Below are 22,454 nucleotides of genomic sequence, written 5' to 3' on the forward strand. Positions count from 1 at the left end.
ACAGAGGCTACATTTCAGTTTTGGATGTGGCCACAGTGTACAAAGAGGGTCGGATGACCTAGAAAGATATAATGGCAGCATCTCCTAAAATTTAGGGAACTGCTATTTTGGGACCTGAAAATGTCTTCGCGTCATTACGTGCAGTTTGACATGGGGATCATTTTGTTACTCTGTGGCCAAGTCAACAGAGGCTGCAGGTGAGATATTTTTAGACCCGAGGGTCTAAAGCGGGAAAATGCACAAATGAGTGACACTTGGCACTCTGAGGCCAGTTTACTACTTATAGAGAAGGCAAAAACGTGATTTATAGCTGGGAGGCTCATTTTGCAAGTCTCTGTCACAGGTTAAGAGCTATGGAGTGCTTGCTTTCCCTCTTATGCACAGTGCGGTGCCAGGAGTGATGCCCTGCACGCTACGCACTGCCCTCTCTCTCCCCTTTGGCAGTATGTTATGCCCCTCTAGTGGGCTTTTCATTTGACCAATGTACAGTTGTGTGGGTTCATGCGCGATTGCCGAGGCAAGAGCCTCTTGCACAGGTACTGGATTAGCTAGCGGCTAATCCCCCCGCAGGTACAGGTGAATTCGGAGAGGTTTCACGCCAGAAATCTCGTCCGATTCAAAGGGCAAGTAGCCCTACAGGTGCGGGAGCTCGAGGACTTGCTAGGGATGCGACCGGCACGCGAAACGGAGCCCGAAACAGTGAATTACAGCCTGCTGTGTATTTTTGCAGGTTTAGGGTTTTGGCCCTAAACGGACCCTAATACCCCCAGGAGGTTCGGGGACGCAAGGGGACCGCTGTACAGGCGATCTGGCGTATTTTCAGGGCTGAAAACAGAGAATTCAGCGTGCTGCAGATTCTCGCCAGGTTTTGCAAAGTGCCCGTAGGCGTCGGGAAAGTCAGTCAATGCGTGGGAATACTGACCGTGAAGGGTTCTAGTACAGTTATGCTGCCGAAATCAGGCTGGAACAGTGGAAATTCAGCCGAGTTTGTGCGGGGCAGCTTGTAGGGAACCACAACGTTTATTCCCTCTTTTGAACAATAAAGAAATACCGAAAGGGGCGCCTAAGTTAGGGGCCAATCTGGTGTCCGTCTACTCATACAGGTGCAATCTAGCAGCCTGTATCCCTCTCCCCTTTGTTGTGTCTTGAAAGTACAGGTAAAATAGACGACTAATAATGGGTGAAAGCTAAATCAAGGTTTAAAGTAAAGTCTACCGCCCTTTTTGGATTAAACAGGCCGGTTTCAGTAGAAAACAATATTCAATCATGTCAAACCAAGAATCCATTTCAAGCATTTGAAAGCAGCATGCAAATTGTTGCATACCCTTGCAAGTGTGCATTTATCAAGTCGTTCTCATCTTTTTCCTTTTTAGAATATTTTACTTAAGTATTATTAACGTTAACTAATTATCTTTCAAGCAGTCACATATATTTCTCCAGACATATCCCTATCCTCGTCCTAAGACTCGGATATCCTATCTCCTCCGCCACGTGTGGAGAGGGCCACCTTTACACAATTTTCAATTCTTATTTTTCTTTATTTTGTTTGAGAAAGGCTTACAAAATTAATCTATTCTATGTTTCTTTTGGATAAATAGTCCAAAAAGCAAAGCAAAGATCCAACTGATGAGGACAAATGCAGCATAGCCCACTTAGATTCCTAGCCTTTCCAAGATTCTTTTTTACCAAACAATTAGAAGAGTTCCTTAATTAAATCACATCTTCTTCCCTTATCCGATTCCTTCTTGGATCCATTTTCATTTCTCCATTTACGTCGGCATCAGGCCTACCCGGACTAGGCCGATTTCCAAACGCATCCGTGGATCCTCCCACCCGGCCAAGATTCACTCCTATCCAATCCAAAGTTCCAGGGCCTTGAATAAACCCGAGCTCAAAATATAGACCGACAGTTATCAGTCCTAGCCAGGAAGGACCATCCCTCGTTGCATCCCACAGTTAAATAACTGCGCCGGCCTTTTTCCAAACATTTAAGTTAAATTTCAAAGTTAAAACTTCCATGTTATGCTAGGGCTATCCACGTCAAATCTTCTCGGTAAAGTTTTGATCGCAGTTGAAATTTAGATTAAGTTCATTGAGTTAAAATCTCTTCGTTTCTATCTTCTTTTAATATCTATCTTAAAAAAACAATCGACGTAAGTTTCAAGTTAACCCCGTTTTAGACGAATCCCATTTGTTTTCTATGCATCATTTGCCATCCATGGAACGTCTCCATGGAAGCGATGTGAGTTTTATGTTCAAACAACACGGTTGTCACTTCCATGAAGCTATCCCCTTACCACTCCCTCCCCTTCATAATTGCAAAACAAATTTGAAAGTTAAAAAGCTTGAAATAAACAATGCATATACTCTCTACAATGACCTTTGCTTTGGTATGAACCATGAGTTGTAGGCCCCTCGGCCAATGCTTCATAAGAATGCTTCATAAGTTCTTCAAGTCAAAAGGAGATTCGGTTTTTGATTCCTAACCCCCTTTAGGACTCTTGCCTAAATCTTCAAGGTTTAACTTCTTCTGTTATGCTAGATTCAGTTTCTCTTGTTCTCTTGGCCATTTCTTTCTAGTTGGACACGCCATGTCATCACTTTGTAACATTCCCCCTTCTTGAAAGAATTATAATCGCCTTCGATTATGCCTGCGAAACAACCAAAGGACAGAAACTTTCTTCAGTAAACACCAACTCTATGTACCTAAGTACCAGACTCCACCAATCAAGCACTTCTACATAGACACCATCAATCACATTTCTATCGAGGGTCTAAGATACAAATCATGATCATTCTAACCATTAACTAATCACATCTAAACTGCGCTGATCTTTTCACGGATACCTTGATCTACTAAATCTTGTTACTCTCAGATTCATATCCTTTCTTTTCACATTTCAATCAAGCAAACCATGTCCATGACCATTCCCACAAGACAATACATCCACATAGCATGCAATTCACAAAATCACATACTTAGTTCACACTGTAACAAACTTAGACACCCCAAGTCAAGATTCTGCCGCGACACAGCACAGATTCACTTCAAACTAACTGACAGAATGAGAAAGATGACACGGCCTGGCGTAGTTCCATGCCAAGAGGTATTGGCCCCAAAGACTGGCACCTCTTTCGGTATCTAGTTTTATATTAATCTGTGTGCAAAGTACAACTAAGTCCGCGGGTGCTCACTCTCAATCTCTGCGTCTAGATACTTTGAAGAGTGAGACCCTTGGGCTTATTTATTCTTACAAGGGATGCCAAAAGGAGAGCCCCAGAATTAGTGAAACTCAAAAGCAAAAGTTCCAAAAGCAACCAGTCTTCAAAAACTGCCAAAAGTAGTCGGTGCATTTTGCGAAGATCCCTGTGCTACCACGTCAGCATGTCAGCGTGTTTTGTGGCGTCCGTACTGTCCGTACACTGTCATATTAGCAGTCAGTGTATATCCCGGATGGCTCTGCCACGTCACCGGTTTGTGACATACCCCCCTCTTGAAAGAATTATAATCGCCCTCGATTACGCCTGCAAAACAGGCAGAGGCCATAAACTCTCTTAGTAGACACTGACTGTTAGTACCGACGCACTAGACACGACACAGCTAGCACTTGTACACAACGACAGTTACATCACTTGACATCACATAACAAATCACATACAAATTCATTCCAAATCTAAGACCATGACCATCGGCAACGTATTTAGTAATCGCATCTAGATCCATTCCGGACCTCACGGATGCTCAATTAACTAATCCTTATTGCAATCGTGTATATAGAGATTTATGAGACCGAAATGCTGCAGTCATTCCGTCTTTCAGTTCCTGCACTCAAACAAGTCAAGTACAAATCAATCATACTTATTTTCGAAAATTATTGTCATAAAGTCATACCACAGAATACTACTCAACCCATTAGTATCCCTGAAACCCAAAGGGGACATCAGTGACTATTCAAAATCGGGGTAATCCTTGACAAAGGAGCAGAGTGACTCTCCTCTTGTGCAAACCCGCTACACTAGATTCACCCTCACTGAATTCGGGGTTCTATCGGAGTAGACTATGCTAAAAGGTAAAGTTCCTAAACAGAATGCTTCAAGGCAAAGTTCCAAAATCTGAGAAGTATCTTCTAGGTCCTCTCCTCCATCCACTTCGCATCCAATGCAGGACAGTTCTTGAATTTAACCAAGAACTGCCTAACCGCTTTACCTTTTATCTTTCTGTCCTTGTGTGCCAAAATCTATTCTCGAACGAGTATCTCCTCGCTTTCCTCCACTTTGGGTTGCTCGTCAGGCTCCCCATCAACTGGCACATCCCTTTTAAAAAGCTTCAATAGACTCACATAAAATGCATTGTGAATCTTCCAAGTATCGGGTAGCTTGAGTCTAAAGGAGACATCATTTATCTTTTCTTTTATCTAGAAAGGGCCATAATACCTCATGCTAAGCTTTGGAAAAAGATGCTCCTTTCCTTTTCTTTTTCTTCGGCATGCCTTCTTAAAACGTAAGAGCACCCAATCGTCTTCCTTTAATTTCAAATCTAGTCGATGATGATATGCTGCCTTCTTATTCGTTCTTGAGATTTCGCTGAAGCCTCCCGGAACTTGGCAAAAGCTGTGTACTGGTCGGCTTCAAAAATATTATCTTTAGTGCTAAGGAAGGGCGGAACCTTCGGAGCACCTTCAATGATCTCAAATGGCGCCTTCCTCGTCGAAGAGTGGATCGTGTTATTGTAGGCAGACTCCACCAAAGGCAAATTTTTTTCCCATTGAGTCTTCTGATAAAAAATATAAGACTTCAATAAATCCAATACAATTGAATTTGTAATCTCATATTGCCCATCTGTCTGCGGGTGGAATGATAACGAGAATTGCAACCATGCGGCGTGTGCCAATGTTCTCCCAAATAGCCCTCCAAAACAAACTCGTGAATCGGGGATCTCTCTTGGAGACTGTTGTCTCAGGCATGCCATGTAGTCTAAAAATCTGTGCAATGAACAATCTCGCTAAATGATCTGGCTTGATTGTTTTCTTCACTGGAATGAAGTGAGCTTGCTTGCTAAATCTGTTGATGACAATCCAAATGCCATCATGCCCACTCTGTGTCTTCGGGAGATCAAAAATGAAATCCATTGCAATACTTTCCCAAGGGCGGGTGGGAATGGGTAAAGGTTGTAACAATCCCTATGCCTTATGCATGTCAAACTTGACCTTCTAGCATACTAAACTGATTTTTGTCGGAATCCATAAGTGTCGCGAGAAAAAGGATTGGATTTTCCGATAGAAGAGAAATCAGTCGTGCTCTGATACCACTGTAACAAACTTGGACACCTCAATTCAAGCTTCTGCCGCGACATAGCAAATATTCACTTCAAACTAACAGACAAAACGAGAGAGACGACACGGCCCGGCGTAGTTCCGAGCCAAGAGATATTGACCCCAAAGACTAACGTCCCTTTCGGTATTTATTTTTATATTAATCTGTGTGCAAAGTACAATCGAGCCAGCGGGTGCTCACTCTCAGTCTCTATGTCCAGATACTCTGAAGAGTGAGGCCCTTGGGCTTAATTATTCTTACAAGGAGAGCCCCAAAATCAGTTAAACTCAAAAGCAAAAGTTCCAAAAGCAACTAGTCTTCCAAAATTGCCAAAAGCAGTCAGTGCGTTTTGCGGAGATCCGTACGCTGCCACGTCAGCATGTCAATGCATAATGTGGACGTCCGTACTGTCCATACACTGCCACGTCAGCACTTAGCGCATATCTCGGATGGCTCTACCACGTCACCACTTTGTGACACACACTGAACACAGTATTTCAATCTTTCAATCTAGCCATCTCAGCTCGTCCAGAACTCTTGATGTACCTAGATCACTGTGCAACCATCTCATCCTTTCCGAACGCTGATGCACTCACAACAATATCTAGTCATCTCATCCAGATAGACTCATTTAGTTCTCATTCACTTAGCCATCACATACAGACCTCGCTCACCTCTAGCAGATGTCCAGATACACTAAGTTCAAATCATTCATCAAACAAAATTCTTCAGATATTTCATCTTTCTCTACATGTCTTTAACAAGATACACATGAAAGATGTCAGGCGCAGCGGAATAAAAATGGTGAAGATCTAGTTTTACACTTTCACAAAATCCTTTCCTTCTTTCCTTGCGTTAGTGAATGTTTTGTGTTTTATGTTCCCCTGAAGAGAGGGGTTGAGAGAATGCAATAGAGATGTGTAGAGGGAGAGAGAAAGAGAGAGAAGAAGAGAGCGACACCCGATGGGGTCCAACCAACCCTCTCAAGGGCCCCCACATTGTTACCGATGTAGTATTTGCTTTAGATTGCGTAAATGGAATGTATACACAATGCAATACCTCAATGCAGACTCTACCGACTCGATTAGGGAATGTCGCCGCGGTAACTCCTCAAGATGAGGCACCTCCGGGGCTGATTTGATGCACCTTGGATCCTTCTCGATGTGGGAATTGCGGATGACCACCACAGGCTGATTGCACTTCCGATGTGAGTAGGATGATGGGCTGAAAACGCAAACCTCGACGAGGCCGATGATGGACAGCAATGGAGCACTCGATTTCGGCGAGGGAATTGCCGAGAGGAGGGATCAATGGCTGCCGAAGTACCGGACCGCATCCGTCAATGAGGACCGCTACGGATCTCTTGCACACCCGGCGGGGGATGGGCTGAAAACTGAAAAACGCAGGGCTGATCTGCTGCTGCTGCAGCGCTTGGGCTGGAAACCAAAAACGATGGCTGGTAGGGCTGAGAATTGCCGGCGATGGGCTGAATTCTAGAAACGCTGGCTGCTGGCTGAACTTTGCAAAAACGTTGGATGTTCTTGCGGAGAAAACGCTGGCTGAATTGGGCGCTTCCTCCTCCTTGCTCCAAGTGTTGGCAGATGATTTCCTTTATAGGTGGGGAATGGGCCTTAAGTAATTATTAAGGCCTAGGTAGGGCAACTGTCCACCAGGATTTCCAACAAATAAATCATAAAAATGATTTATTAGAAATAAGTCAAGGGGGTCCAAATCTGGGTGCAACTGTCGCACATCCGCCCACCCAGGAATCCGATTGACGTGCGGTCTGGCACGTCGGATTCCTCTAACCTAGAACTATATGCTCGTCATGCCAGATGCCCACCGTAGTGTAATAACATATGTCAAAACGCGTATACAAACCATTTATGCAAGAGGGTTCCAAACTGGAAAACCTAATCTAATGGATTTGTCCGGACATGCAGGTCCTGCAAACAGGCTCACAAAATTGCTGGTACTAATCCCCCTAGAATTCTAGACATCCCTATCTAGGAAGGGGAAAACTGGCTCTGGAAGTCGATGAAGTATGTCCACGTGGCACACAGAGCCATGTGCACGTGACATCCCCTCCTGCTTAAGGTGAGGTACGGGTACCGATCTGCATGGCCTCCTTGTATGAGGCTAGCAAATCCGGGTAATCGATGAAGACCACCCACGCCGCTTCATATGTCCCTCGATCCTTGAATTTGAGGAAATATTGTCATGCTTGCTTCTTCATGCCGTGCTTGAATCGATGAAGGATCTGCTCGGACTCCATCACCTCGGCTTCATCAACAATCTCCGGTTGGTCCTCGTCAGGAACGCTCCTTGGAGGATCACCCTGGAACAATTTAAGCCAAGAAACATGGAAAACATTATGCATTGTCCAAGAAGATGGCAAACGTAATTGCATGGAAACATCATTTACCTTTTTTACGATTGGAAACGGACCATACATACGAAAAGAGAGTTTAGGACACCTCTTACCAACTTGCTTGAGTCGTTGCTTCATGATCCTTAAATACACCCAGTCACCTTCCTTAAATGAGACATCCTGTCGATGCCTATTAGCATGCCTAGAATAGGACTCTCGAGCCTTGCTAAGCCTAAGCTTAACACTCTCGAGTACCTCCGCATAGGTTTGACTAACACAATTAGCATCATTAACCTTGGAAATTGACCTAGTCAACAATGATTGCAAAGGTCGGCCAAATACAGCCTCTTATGGAGTGCGACCAATAGCACTAGAAAAAGAATCATTGAGGACAGCTTGAACTAATGGCAAATATTGCTCCCACTTAGATTGCTTATCATGCACATACGATTTGAGAACATAAATGCCAATTGATTGTAAATTTCAGTTTGTCCATCAGACTGTGGATGAAATGCAGACGAAAAATTCAACTAAGTGCCAAAATTTTCAAACAAAGCACGCCAAAAATGGGATGTGAACTTAGTATCATGACCCGACACAATAGACTTGGGTAGACCACACAATGGATACCAATGCTTGATGAACAGTCGTGCAACATCTTGTGCAGTAACATTAGCCTTGCAAGGGATTAACATGCAAAATTTGCTTAACCGATCAATGATGGTTAGACATTGCGTGTTCCGTGCAGACGTGGAAGGAGGTAAATTAGTTACAAAGTCCATGCTAATGTCCTCAAATGGTCCGTCAGGGATAGGCAACAGAGCAACCCTTGTTGCTTACCATGAGGGACTTTAACCCATAGTTACAGGGGACGGGGGGGACGGGCCCTAGGGCCAGGGAACGGCCGTAACCGGGCCGGGGACGGAAGGGGACGCCTTGGGACGGCCGGGACGGACCAGGGACGGCCGGGACGGACGGGGTCGGATGGGGTCGACCGGGAACGGCAGCAGTCAGGCGGGCTGAAAGTCACCGTTTATGACCGTTTTAAACGGCTCTTTGCAGCCCAACTGCCACATTTTGGGGGGCCTTGGCCCTTGGGAGGCTATAAAAGGCTCCCTTGGGCCTCTTAATACTCATAGTCTCATTCCAATTGGCAATTTCCCTCAAGCTCAAGCTTTCCTCTCTACTCAATGCTCATTGCTCAAGCCTCATAGCCTCATTGAGTCATTGCTCAAGACTCAAGCATGACCATTGAGTCTTGACTACTCTACACTCTAGTATCTACCCTTGAAAGTTGAGTCTCCACTCTCAAGTCTCTCCCTCTTCTACCCACTTTGAAGTTTGAAGCTCTCCTCTCCCTCTTCTACCCACTTTGAAGCTCTCCTCTACTCTCTCCACACAAGCTCTCCTCTAACTCCTCTAACTTCTAAGCTCTACTCTCTCGAGTCTCTCCACCATCATGTCATCTCAAGCCAACTCCACTTCTCAAGCCGGTTCTTCTCGAAGGAGGCCCGCCATGCAAACGTGATCGTGGTGGGATGAAGTCGACTTTAACACGCGTGGCAAAGGTGGCGGTGCAAGACCTTGGACATGCAAGCTATGCCCATACAAGAGAACGGGTGGTTCAAACAAAGTGTGAGCCCATCTTCTTCATAAACCCGGTCACGAGGTGAAGTTTTGCCCTCATGTAACTCCCGAGAAGAGGTTGGATCTTCTTGAGAAGCTCACGGTGTATGAGGTTGCGGAAGCGGCCAAGAGGGGCCGTTTTGTTGCCGTTGATCCCTTCGCCACGGCGACACCGCGAGAGCAAAGGGAAGCCAACCTTGACGACATCTCTCGAAACTTCAAGAGCCATGCATCTATACCGTCCTCTTCCGTTCCGCATCGCCAAAGCACTCTCAACGAAAATTGGAATTCTAAATTGAAGGAAGAGGTGGATAGGTCGGTTGCCCGATTCTTCTTCCACGACCACGTTGCCTGCCATGCTTCGCGGTGAGTTTCCCTTGGCATATGCACATTGCAATCTTCCATTTTGTATTCATAATGGGTTATAACTTCTCGACTCTCGACTCTCCATACTAACACAACATGCTCTATTTTGTGTGGATAGGTCTCCATACTTTCGAACCATGGTTACGAAAATAGGGGAATATGGCTCCTCTTATGTGCCACCTTCATCGGAGAGGCTTCGCACCACCCTCCTTGACAAAGAGAAGCTTGTCGTGGAGCAAGCGGCCCAAGCAACAAAGGATTTGTGGGAGACCCATGGCGTCTCCCTCCTTGTAGATGGATGGAGCGACATCCGCAAGCGGTCCATCCACGGGGTGGTGGCCTACTCTCGAGGAGAGATGTACTTTGTGGAGTCACATGATGCATCCGATAGTGGCAAGGCCGCCGAGATGCTTGCTGCGGAGTGGACAAGCACCATAGAGATCACCGGCCCGGAGAATGTCCTTTGTATGGTTGTAGATGGAGAGGCGTCAAATAGGGCAGCCAGAGCTATCATTGAGGGCATGTATCCCAACATCCATGTCACATTTTGCATGGCGCATTGCCTCAATAACCTCCTCAAGGACATAGGGAACTTGTCATGGATTTCACCCACCATTGGTGACGCCTCTCGAATTGTCTCCTTTGTGCTCAACCATCAAAAAGTGCGCCATGAATTCTCAAAGAGGAGCCACTTGTCCTTGCTCAAATATTCAGAGACAAGATTTGCATTCAATTGGCTTATGCTAGGCCGCTTGTCTACATGTGGCGGAGCCTTAAGGGGCCTCTTTCTCAGTGATGAGTTCCAGGCCATGCCGGAGTCTACATCAGCAGTAGGATTGAAATGCCGAGAATGGGCCGACGACGCCGCTTGGTGGGAGGAGGTGAAGACTCTTGACACCATGGTCAAGCATATTCTACACCTACTTCGAGTGGTGGATGGCTTGCAGCCATGCATTGGCAAAGTCTACGAAGCCATGGATCGGATGATAGAGGCACTTGAGAAGCTTGTGCCTAACCCTGTTCAGTATGCGGAGATTCATGGCTTGTGTGAGTCGAGGTGGAATGGATACTACTCTCCACTTCATGCAGCAGCTTATGTGCTTGACCCTGAGTTTCAGGGAAGGCGTCAAGAGACCGACAAGGAGGTGAGCAAAGGATGGCGGCTTGCATTGGAGCGCCTTGAGCCTAGCAGTGACATTAGGCGCAAGATTAGAGACGAGCTACTCAACTACAGGCAAAAGAAGGGCTCCTATGGATGTGTAGATGCACAGCTTGATCGCAACAAGATTGGCTCGGTTTTGTGGTGGGAGGACTATGAAGGAGATGGCCCACATTTGCAGCGCTTGGCTGTTCGTGTCCTTAGCCAAGCATGTACCACTAGTTGCTTGGAGCAACTATGGAGTGTGTACAGCCACATTGCCTCTAAGAAGAGGAATCGCCTTGGGGTTCAGAGGGCCAATGATTTGGTGTTTATGAGCACTAACTTACGCATGCTTGCCAAGAGCGTCACACACAAGGCAGATCCTTTCACTGAGTGGGAGATGGCACAAGAGAATCCATCTATGGCCGATACTCTTTTGGAGGAGCTAGAGGAGGACTTCGAGCCTCAACGCGAGCCTCCCGAGCCCTCATACGTCGCTGACGACCTCGACTACGACGACGATATGGAGATTCAGCAGGCGAGCACTTCTTGAATTTGATGATCATTGATCACTCGACTCTCAAGTCTAGACTCTTGAGTCTACGACTCTACCTACTATATAGCCCTTTGTACTTTTTGTTATCCTTGAGGCCTCAGGCTTGTCCTAAGTCCTTTAGGCTTTTTGACTCTTGAGCCCTTGTGGCATGCACTTCTCATTTTGTATACATCGATCATCGATGTTTTATTAGCACATTTCAGCCTATATGACTCGTGTTCTTTGGTCTATTTAAAGTAAATTTATGGTCAAAGTGATGCTCTATGTGTGTGGCATGTGCGTAGGTCAAAAAATGCCAAAAAAACTTTTTTTTTTTTGCCCATTCCGACCCTCGTCCCCGTTTCTTGACTTTTGCCGTCCCTGCCCTGTTCTCGACCCCGACCCCGACCCGCCGTCCCATGTAACTATGCTTTAACCTTTTGACACACAGCACACTTGGTAACATAAGCATACACATCCTTGCGCATCTTTGGCCAATAGAAAAAACGTTCAACCTTTTCTAATGTAGCATTAATACCCCCCTGTCAAAGCATCATGTGCGTCATGCAAAATGGGTGCTCGGTGAGAAGACAACACACACAAGCAGTTCCTGAAGAAAAGCCATCTATCACGAATGAGATAATTGCACGGACCTTGTGCATTCAATGCTTGTAACCAATGCTTTTCAAACTCAAAACCCATGTAATTGTCTTTAAGATCATCAAAACTAACACCTTGAATAGAAAGAAAAGAATGAGACTCGAGAGAGAGAACTTGTCCTTTCCTACTAAGTGCATCTGCAATGGGGTTAGCTTTTCCAGGGACATACTCAATCATACCACCAAACTGCTCAAAAAACTGAGACCATCGTGCTTGCCTATCACTCCAATGTGCACCAGGCATAGATTGAAGCCATTTAAGTGCTTGGTGATCTGTGCGAACAACAAACTCACGCCCATAAATGAAATGCTTTCAATGCTTTAATGCATGAATGACAAAGAGAAGTTCCTTATCATAAACATAATAATTCTTCTCAACACTATTGAGTTTACGAGAGAGAAATGCCACTGGATAGTTGTTTTGCTGTAACACTGCGCCAAGGGCAATGTTACTAGCGTCAGTCCACACCTCAAAAGGCTCATCCCAAGAGGCGAGGGCGAGGCATGGCGCCTCGGTTACTGCTACTTTAAGCGCTTTAAAAGCACTCTTAGCGGCATCGGTCATGGCAACGCGCTGACGGCGTGTCTTGACACCTTTTAACAAGTCAGATAATGGTGCGGCAATATGTGCAAAATGCCTAATGTGAGAACTATATGCTTGACACAAACCCAAAAATGAGCGAACATCATATGCTGTCTCAAGCATAGGCCACTCTCTTACCTCACTTAACTTTGCGGGATCATGTCGAATGCCCTCGGGAGAGATAATGTAGCCCAAATAGCATACAGTAGTAAAAAAAAATTCCGACTTCTTTGCTGCAATATAAAGACAGTTAGCATCCAAGCGGGCTAAAACTTTCTCCACATCAATAGCATGTTGCTCCCAAGAAGAGAAGAAAAATGAGAATGTCATCCAAAAAGAAAAATACACACTTACCGACCAAATCGATGAAGATACGCATCATCATGCGATTGAACGTACCTGGTGCGTCCGTTAGACCAAACGGCATAACAATGAACTCATAGTGCCCGCGTTCGGTCCGAAAGGCGGTCTTGTAGATGTCTCGCTTTGCGATTCTTACCTGGTGGTAGCCACTCTTCAAATCGATTTTTGAAAACACCACTGCCCCATCGAGACGCTCCAAAATGTACTCGATGCAAGGCATAGGAAATTTGTTCTTGACCGTCATCTTGTTGAGGGCCCTGTAATCCACACATAACCGCGATGAGCCATCTTTCTTACGAACAAAAAGAATAGGAGCAGCAAAAGGACTTACACTGAGACGTATAAAACCCCTATCCAACAACTCACCTAGTTGTCGCTCTAATCTTCTTCATTAGCCTTGTTCATACGATATGGAAACTTACTTACAAGTTGTGCTCCGTCCATTAGGTCGATGACACGATCTTCGGGTCACTCGGGAGGGAGTGTAGGGGGTAGATCATCCTGGAGAAATAAATGCTCAAACTTTTCAAACAACTCACCATACCTGTCGAGAATACCCAAGTTCCTGGATGTGGGGTTGACATAGATGACCGCCGCTTGGGCTCCTCGACATAGCTCTCTTTTAGCCTGGACAAGAGAAATGAGAGGGAGAGAGGGAATGCCGCTCTCGCCGTGAATGAGGACTGGCTGCGACACATTGTGATTGATGAGAAGCGTGTACTTCTCCCAATCAACAATGGGCTTAAACATGCGAAACCACTTAATACCCAAAATGACATCACATCCTGCAAGTTTAGAGACTACAAAACGACGAGTAAATTGAGTTTGTTAAACAATTAAATTGACATCATTAACTTTGTGAGAGAGAGAAGCGTCCATGCCTTCAGAAAATCCTTGCACCGGGATGGTGGGGATTGGATTTGACTGAAGACGTGCACGTTTCACAAGAGATTCACTTATGACATCCTGAGAACTTTCAGAATCAAACAGCACAATGACCCTTTGACCATTAACATGTCCATAACATTTTATGAGTTCATCCTCTTCGAAAGTCCCCTCCTGCTTAGCTTCTTTCTCTACCACACTCATAGCATTCACCTGAGGGGTAGCGTCAGAAGTGGACGCAGTAGAGATTTCCTTTTTAGATTCTTTCTTAGGACACTCTTGTTTCATGTGACCTACGATTGAACAATGGAAACACCTACGTTCTTTTGCATACAATGCTTGTTCTTCTCTACTTAATGAACCACCTAAAACCCTTTGGGCAATCTTTTCATCAGGTGTGAGGTGAGGCTTATTCAATTTTCCTTTACCCTTATCCCTAGATTTATCGCCCTTAGATTGAGATTGAGAGATAGAAGTAGATTGAGAAGAATTTGGAGAGTTCTTTTTATTGTTGCCATTCCCATTAGAATTCTTGTCCTTTTCCTTAGACAGAGTCAGGAGAGAAAGGAGTACCATTACCTGAGGCCATCTTAAGCTTACCCTTGTTGTGCTTCATCTCTTGGAGTTGAGCCAAGCAGATTGCTTCTTGCAATGTCTTTGGATCACCGGCCTCCACGTCAAACTTGATCGAGTGGTCCAATTCAAAGAGAAAAGCCTCTAACCTCTCCTCATCCGATTTTTGCAATTGTCCACCTAGCTGTGACACACGGTTAGCATACGACATCACTCGTTTACCTTGTTGAGACAAAGCCCGAAAATCTTCCTTCAAACGCTTCAAGTATTGTGGAGGGAGGAAGCGAGTCTTGAGATCCTCCGCGAACTCCTCCCAACTAAGCTCGAGAGGGAGAACGAGGTAGGACTCGGCATGGGCAGCCACATGGGCCACCTCTTGCTTCTCCATCCATTCATCCTTCCAAGTGATGGCATCACCCATGAGATGCATGGAAGCCAAGAGAACCTTGTTATTTTCAGACTTTCTAACAACCGCAAAATAGGATGTAAATTGATGCAACCACGAGTAAATGACAAAAGCATCCATCTTACCGTCATACTTACTGAATGTGACCTTCTTGGGAATTGGATCACTGGTCGTCCGTGTAGCAATGGCTACCTACGCGATGGTCTTGGCAAGCTTTTCGTAATCGGGCTCCTAAGATGGGGGATTGGGTCGCGCCGCCAAGGTGGTGATGAGATCACGCATGGAATCCCTTTCCAGCCTACGAGCCTCGGCTTTGGCCGCCAATCGATGCTCCTTGCGCTCCACCGCTTCTACATGCTCTTGTCGCCGAGCTTCGTCTTGCCGCCTCATCATCTCCATCAACATGCGCATCATAGCATCCATGGGATTTGATGGCGAAGGTGGAGGATTTGGGGGAGGGCTTGGAGGATCCATAGGTGGCTCTTGCTTGCCTTCTTGATTTGGGGAGGTATTCATACCGCTACAAGTCTTGACCATGCAAGGATTTCTCCTCTTGGTTCAAGGAAGGTCACAGAATAATCTTCGGGAGACTTATCTAGCCCCTCGTCGACGCACCCCGCATGCAACACCCGGTATACAATCGGTTGCTACTTTCCGACGCTCAAGGCGCACAGCTCTACGCGCAATGGTAGGCCTACTGTTCCAAGAGTGGGAGGAGTATACACCGAAGGACTGCCAACACAACCAAAAAACACGAGAGAAAAAAACTTCTTGTGGATTAGCGGATTAGTGCAAAATCTTCAAAGCTCTGATACCAATGTCAGGTGCAGCGGAATAAAAATGGTGAAGATCTAGTTTTACACTTCCACAAAATCCTTTCCTTCTTTCCTTGCGTTAGTGAATGTTTTGTGCTTCAATGAATGTTCCTTTTATGTTCCCCTGAAGAGAGGGGTTGAGAAAATGCAATAGAGATGTGTAAAGGGAGAGAGAAAGAGGGAGAAGAAGAGAGCGACACCCGATGGGGTCCCAACCAACCCTCTCAAGGGCCCCCCACACTGTTACCGATGTAGTATTTGCTTTAGATTGCGTAAATGGAATGTATACACAATGCAATACCTCAATGCAGACTCTACCAACTCGATTAGGGAATGTCGCTGCGGTAACTCCTCGAGATGAGGCACCTCCGGGGCTGATTTGATGCACCTTGGATCCTTCTCGATGTGGGAATTGCGGATGACCAACACAGGCTAATTTGCACTTCCAATGTGAGTAGGATGATGGGCTGAAAACGCAGATCTCGACGAGGCCGATGATGGACAGCAATGGAGCACTCGATTTCGGCGAGGGAATTGCCGAGAGGAGGGATCAATGGCTGCCGAAGTACCGGACCGCATCCGTCAATGAGGACTGCTACGGATCTCTTGCACACCCGGCGAGGGATGGGCTGAAAACTGAAAAACGCAGGGCTGATCTGCTGCTGCTGCAGCACTTGGGCTGGAAACCAAAAACGCTGGCTGGTAGGGCTGAGAATTGCCGGCGATGGGCTGAATTCTGGAAACGCTGGCTGCTGGCTGAACTCTGCAAAAACGCTGGATGTTCTTGTTGAGAAAACGCTGGCTGTCCTTTGCTAAAACGCTGGCTGAATTGGGCGCTTCCTCCTTCTTGCTCCAAGTGCTGGTAGATGATTCCCTTTATAGGTGGGGAATGGGCCTTAAGTAATTATTAAGGCCTAGGTAGGGCAACTGTCCACCAGGATTTCCAACAAATAAATCATAAAAATGATTTATTAAAAATAATTCCAGGGGGTCCAAATCTGGGTGCAACTATCGCACATCCGCCCACCCGGGAATCCGATTGACGCGCGGTTTGGCACGTCGGATTCCTCTAACCTAGAACTACATGCTCGTCATGCCAGATGCCCACCGTAGTGTAATAACATCTGTCAAAACGCGTATACAAACCATTTATGCAAGAGGGTTCCAAACTAGAAAACCTAATCTAATGGATTTGTCCGGACATGCAGGTCCTGCGAATAGGCTCACAAAATTGCCAGTACTAATCCTCCTAGGATTCTAGACATCCCTATCCAGGAAGAAGGGGAAAATTGGCTCTGGAAGTCGATGAAGTATGTCCATGTGACACATAGAGCCATGTGCACGTGCCAAAAGAGCACATTTCCAATTAAAGGCACATATTTTCATAAGGTAATTCCGCAAAATACTGTCAGCCTCTCAGTATTCCTAGTATCTCAAAGAGAAATTATGTCAGTATTCCTAATATCTCAATGAGAAATTACTGACTTTATTCAATCTAGACAATCTATGACCAAGGAGTGAAGTGCGTCCCCGCTTGTGCTGTCCGCACCGCACAAGGTTCAACCTGCTGATTCATCGATAACTTTTGGCATAAACACTCTAAAAATCCAAAAGCTTCGAAGTTCAAGGTACACCTCTCTTTGAAGAGACTTTGCGATGTTCTCCTTTGCATTGAGGGCCAAAAACTACCTTCACCAAATTATCCAGTGGACCTAGCTTATCTTTCTGTTCTTTTCTTGTGCCCTGTGACATGTTGGTAGCCCCGTTGGCCTCCCCTATCCACCGGCACCTCAATCGTCGAAATTCTCTAATGAACCATCGGTAAATTCCCTTGCTTCGTCGGAACCCTCGGATGCACTATCATCTCATTCCCTTACTTCTCTGGAATCCTCTAATGAATTTTCATCCGGTTCCTTGGTTCTTTCTCTTCACTCGAAGACTCTTGCCCTATTGAGATGGACACTCGCTTGTCCGTAGGATATGTCAATGAGCCGGCATGCATACCAAAACCTTGCTTAGCATGTCCCATAAGTCTATGAATGGAGTCAGACTTTAGTTGCAATAATACCATCAAATCTCTTTTGGCAATCCAAAGCAAAACCGCTCAATCTGGTCCTTCAATGTGACCCTCTGAAACAAGGACAATGGTAAATAGGTATCCCAAAACCTCTCGCAGTAGTCATCCAACGTGTCTTTTCTTAGTCATTCTCAAATGATGCCAAGCCGTGATGACATATTCTTCCATTATCCACGCAGAAGTGAAATTTCTCTTACATTTTACCCACTTGTTAGGTGCTTCTCTGAGCAATAACAAAGTAGACCACCATGTCTGTGCATTTCCTTTCAAGTAAGACACCGCCCTTCACACCTTGGAGCGTTACGGAAAATGTCCTCCCGAGAAGGCGACGCCAAACTGCTACATAAATTCAAGGGCTCGGTTGGTGTCCTAGTAGCCTGAAAACGTGTCAAGACTTGACAGCTTGACCCTCCATCCTTCATTGTCTAAACTGTCAACAGAGGATGAAGTCTCCTCCAATAAACTACTAGTAGATGGCTCCCTATGCCTACTAGATTTTTTCAGAAATCTGCTTTTCTTGCTTTTTTCCGCTTTCTTTTGCTTTTTCTCATCCTCTTTGGAACTAGAGGACGACAGACTATCATAACTCTCTGAAGACATAAAAATCTAGGTCATCCTCGAAATGAACACGCTTCTTGGATCTTCTTACCATCTCGAAAGTTGACTTCCGACCCAAATAACCGGAAAAATATACTGATTTCTTCTTCTTCTAAGAGAGCTAAAGGCGTTTTGTTAACTAGTTCTTCTTTTCAAGACCTTTGTCAAACTCTTTCTGCAAGTACAACTTCCACTTTTCTGCACCCAGCTTTGCTTTCTGTTTCATTACCGTCTTATGAGGAGAATCAACGCCCTCTCGCCATCTAAAGTGAATCTCATCACGCGGGTAATTCTTCAGATGGTTCACATGTTTCGGATCTTTGAAGTACTTGATCAATCTTTTCACACACATATGTCAATCTGCAATTGACGTTTGTACTCTGCTCTGTCAAGATTCCCTACCGAAAATAAAGCCAAAATCTCCATTGGTTTCATTTGTTCCCACGTTGAGACTCGGCTTTTCTTCATCTCCCAGAATACCAAAGGTTAGAGGGGTATCGTATCTATCAGATTCACCACGAGAATCCATGTGTGCTGCAGAAAGAATCGGATCCTCCGTACAAGAAGAATCATTCCGAGCTTTGATACCACTGTTACAGGCTTGGACACTCCAAGAGAGAAATCATTAGCAACACACAAACTGAAATTGCAAAATCATTGAACTTGAAGACTGGCCCCAAAGATTCGCGCCCTTTTTGGTTATTTCTTATCATTGCTCTTCACAAAGTACAACTCTCGAGGGACCAACTCTCTTCGAGACTCTGCCTCCTATCGGCCATTTCTTTCCGATTGGACACGCCACGTCATCACTTTGAGACATAGTCGTTTTAAACTTGTTGAAGTCTTATATCTTTGACTACAAGACTCAGTCTGCGAAGTATTTGGGTCTTTTCGAGTTTGCTCTATAGGGCAAGTGCCATCTAAGATTGTCGAGGGTGGCAGAAAGGTTCCACCACTATTGCGCACAAGGACAATAATTTGGCAGTAGATCGGTACACGTAGGATCTAGAGACTGCTTTTGCCAAGGTAAAGGAGGCTTTGCACAAGTCTCAAGCACAACATAGGAAGACAGAGACGAGCATCGTTGCAACGTGCAATTAAGGAGAATGATTGGGTGCTACTTTGGTTTGAGAAAGCACGCTTACGGAAGAGAGAGGGTAAGGAGAGGCTTTTTCCAAAGCTTAGTATGCAGTACCATGGCCCCTTCCAGATTTAGGAAAAGATAAACAATGTATACTTTTGACTGCACTTGCCAATTACTTGGAAGATTCACAATGCTTTCCATGTGAGTCTCTTGAGACCTTTCAAGATGTTGTGCACACAATTCCTTGTTGTTTGCTAGATTAAAAGGATAAAACTTACAGCTCATCAAAAGTTATGGGAGATCCTCCAATCTAAGAAAACTCTCTCTCATCGGAGCACATGCCTAAAGCAAGCCAGATTAGCACCAAGGACTTAGTCACACCAACTGAGAGCGTGCGCCTGCATTTATCATGATTGTAACATTGTATAGCATATCTTAGCTTGACCCTGGATAATAAGAGTAGTTTAAAAGCTAATTAAATACATGATACACAATGTGCATTCAGGAGATGTTTGATAGGCCTCATATACATTGCATGTGTCAACACTCAAGCTTGTGGCAGGGATTTCATAAAATGGTAAATTCTGCTACTGTGTTGAACATTTTGAAAAGTCCTATAATACAAGGAGTGCACCTCTTCTTGAAACCTCTGAAGCATCAAGCGGCGTTGCTCCTGATCAGCTGTAAAAGGATCTAATTCACCTTGCCCAACTATTGCTGAAGACCAAGGTTGCCCTTTGTCCCTCTTGTGCAAAAAGATATGCATGATATCATCCTCTGTAGAAACAAGAGACTAGAGCAAGTAAAAGAACTGATCAAGCGGCCATAGCAATTTCTTTCCCAGAAATCTACTGTTGCTTAGACACCTTGAAACATCAGCTGCAAGCACCTTCATCCAGGCACACTTACCAATTGTCCAAAATGAACTATCAAGCTTCACAGGGCCCGCTAAATCATGCTGCAATGAGGATGAAAATACCTTGATTATTTAATTGCGATAAAAAATACTCAATAAGGTCTCATTAAGTAAACAACTCGACTCAAAGATTCTTCTAAAGAAGGTAACCAGAACGAAAGAAAACATTTATCTAGCCACATCGAAATATTTCAAAGATGAACAACTAGTCACCATCAAATAAATAACAATGGGACCTGGCCAAGAAGATGTTATGAAGACTTAAAAGCTCCTCCTTAACGAGGATGAGGATGATGAGAAGTCGCCAAACAAATGATACCAGCAAGAGTATGCAGCATACAACACATCATACGACTGGTGACAACAAATGTATGTGGGCAAGGGGACATAGTGAATTGCCCAGAATGGTGTGCAAGGTAGCTCAGAATTACTATTCTGGAAAGACGAGCGAAGTTTGTCAGCTAAGTTTTGCACGATCCCTATATGTTTACAGCCATGTGGAGAAAGCTTTAGTTTCCCTAATGCAAATCCCACCTAAAGCAAGACAAAAGCAATTGTATGCCTTGAGAAAACTATTTTCATAACAAAACCGTGAATGTAAAAATGCTTGTTACAGCACAAACACTGTTGCATAGCATTTGATGTTTGTGGAGTATATCGACCACACAAAGCGATTGCCTCAGTTGATCATGGAGCATCATTAATGATAGAGCAAGACTGACCCTTGACTAGGGTTATCCGTGGCACCAGGACTTAACATACACGGGAGAAAAGTAAGGCTTGGAGAAAAACTAGAAAACTGCTTACATTCAGATAAGGAGGATTGCCTTTGATGCCAACTTCCAGGTGAGCAGTTTTGATAGTGCAGGAGAAGAGCTTCTTGGGAACATCTTTGGGCAGCGTTATGTATATGTTCACTTCTTCTAACGTTTGATCCCATTCAAACACTGTCTGGCCTGATGTTCACATGGTCACACACGTGCCAGAGCTCCATAAGCAAGCAAACTTTGTATGTATGTTGATGCGGATTGCTGTGCTTGCAGAAAAAAGAAGATGTTTTTCCAGCCGGTGTGTGTGTGTGTGGAGAGAGAGAGAGAGAGAGAGAGAGAGAGAGAGAGAGCATGCTCACGCAAAGACAATCATAAAATGTAAGAAGAAGAGATTTGGAACCATTGTGTACGAATTCGTGGCGCTTCGTGGGAGCCAGTTTCTCCGACATCGTTCGCTGAGAGAGAAGAGCACACTTGGCAATCACCAGGTCTTGTTCAGCAACGGGTGAGTGGAAGTCGTTCGCGTGCGTGAGGGAGGTCGACCCCTGCAAATAAGCATAAGAAATGTAAGAAAAATACTAGTAAAGGTATAGGTGAGGGGCTTTACGAGGTCTAGTGTGTGGGCACAATGTTGTAAAAATAGCTAATGATTGCAAAGAGATGGCCTCTCTTAATAATGACTAGATGAGGATACAACAAAATTGTGACATATGTCACTTAGAGATTGGGGGGAGGGTGGGTAGGGGAGGGTGGCCCATTTACCTGCTTCTCAAGCATCTCACACCTAGAGAGAGAGAGAGAGAGAGAGAGAGAGAGAGGGAGAGGAATTTAAGTACAATCATCAGTATGGATTACTTATTGCTTTCCTTATACCCTCAATCATGATTGCCATATGGGAAGAATAGAGAGATCCCAATTTCTCTTTCCAGACTTCCCATTTCCTAGACTTTTGAACTTCATAGGTGAGGTAGCAAAACCATCTTTGATACCATTTTTTTTGGAAATATGACTACAAGAAGGCAAGCAAAGGTAGAGAAGATGAAGGAGAAGCTCAAGAGCATACAACACTAGAAGTAGTATTACTAAGTGTGATGATACAAAGGTAAGGCTTTCCCTAGAGTGATGGCAAGCCGAGGGAAAAAAATCCAATCCCTACTCAAGAGGTGGCAAGCCCTAAAGCTAGGGGGATGAGAGAGAACACACACACACACACACACACACAAAAACACACATACAAGCAAAGCCCAAGCCTCAAGAGGCAGCAAGGACACATGTCAAGCCCATATCCATGTTGTCCTCATGGTGTGTCTAAAGCCTATTGGTTGGCCGCCCAAGGGGTCCAATAATAAATTAGTTAATTTGATTAATTGTTTT

General features: G+C 44.9%; 1 protein-coding gene across 5 annotated transcripts in view; it reads right to left on the reverse strand.

Moving 5' to 3' along the window:
- LOC147466135 (HSP20-like chaperones superfamily protein) overlaps positions 1 to 21,655 on the reverse strand; it is a 42,359-nt gene extending 20,704 nt beyond the window's left edge. The window contains exons 1-7 of one of the 5 annotated variants that reach the window (XR_015189714.1): positions 21,481 to 21,655; positions 21,118 to 21,266; positions 20,304 to 20,352; positions 20,029 to 20,171; positions 12,994 to 13,214; positions 12,733 to 12,827; positions 2,381 to 2,651 (exon numbers count right to left, since the gene is read on the reverse strand). Coding sequence is in view for 2 of the 5 variants with exons in the window: in XM_086524260.1 (XP_086380386.1) it covers positions 20,029 to 20,171; positions 20,304 to 20,352; positions 21,118 to 21,266; positions 21,481 to 21,529 (390 nt within the window). In the remaining 3 variants the exon portion in view is untranslated. The remainder of the gene's footprint in view (positions 1 to 2,380; positions 2,652 to 12,732; positions 12,828 to 12,993; positions 13,215 to 20,028; positions 20,172 to 20,303; positions 20,353 to 21,117; positions 21,267 to 21,480) is intronic. The other 4 variants (XR_015189716.1, XR_015189717.1, XM_086524260.1 and 1 more) reach the window with 4 other exon arrangements.
- Positions 21,656 to 22,454: the final 799 nt, after the last annotated feature.

The sequence above is a fragment of the Adiantum capillus-veneris genome, chromosome 1, assembly GCF_014529385.1.
Source record: "Adiantum capillus-veneris isolate H3 chromosome 1, ASM1452938v2, whole genome shotgun sequence".
Lineage (NCBI taxonomy): Eukaryota > Viridiplantae > Streptophyta > Polypodiopsida > Polypodiales > Pteridaceae > Adiantum > Adiantum capillus-veneris.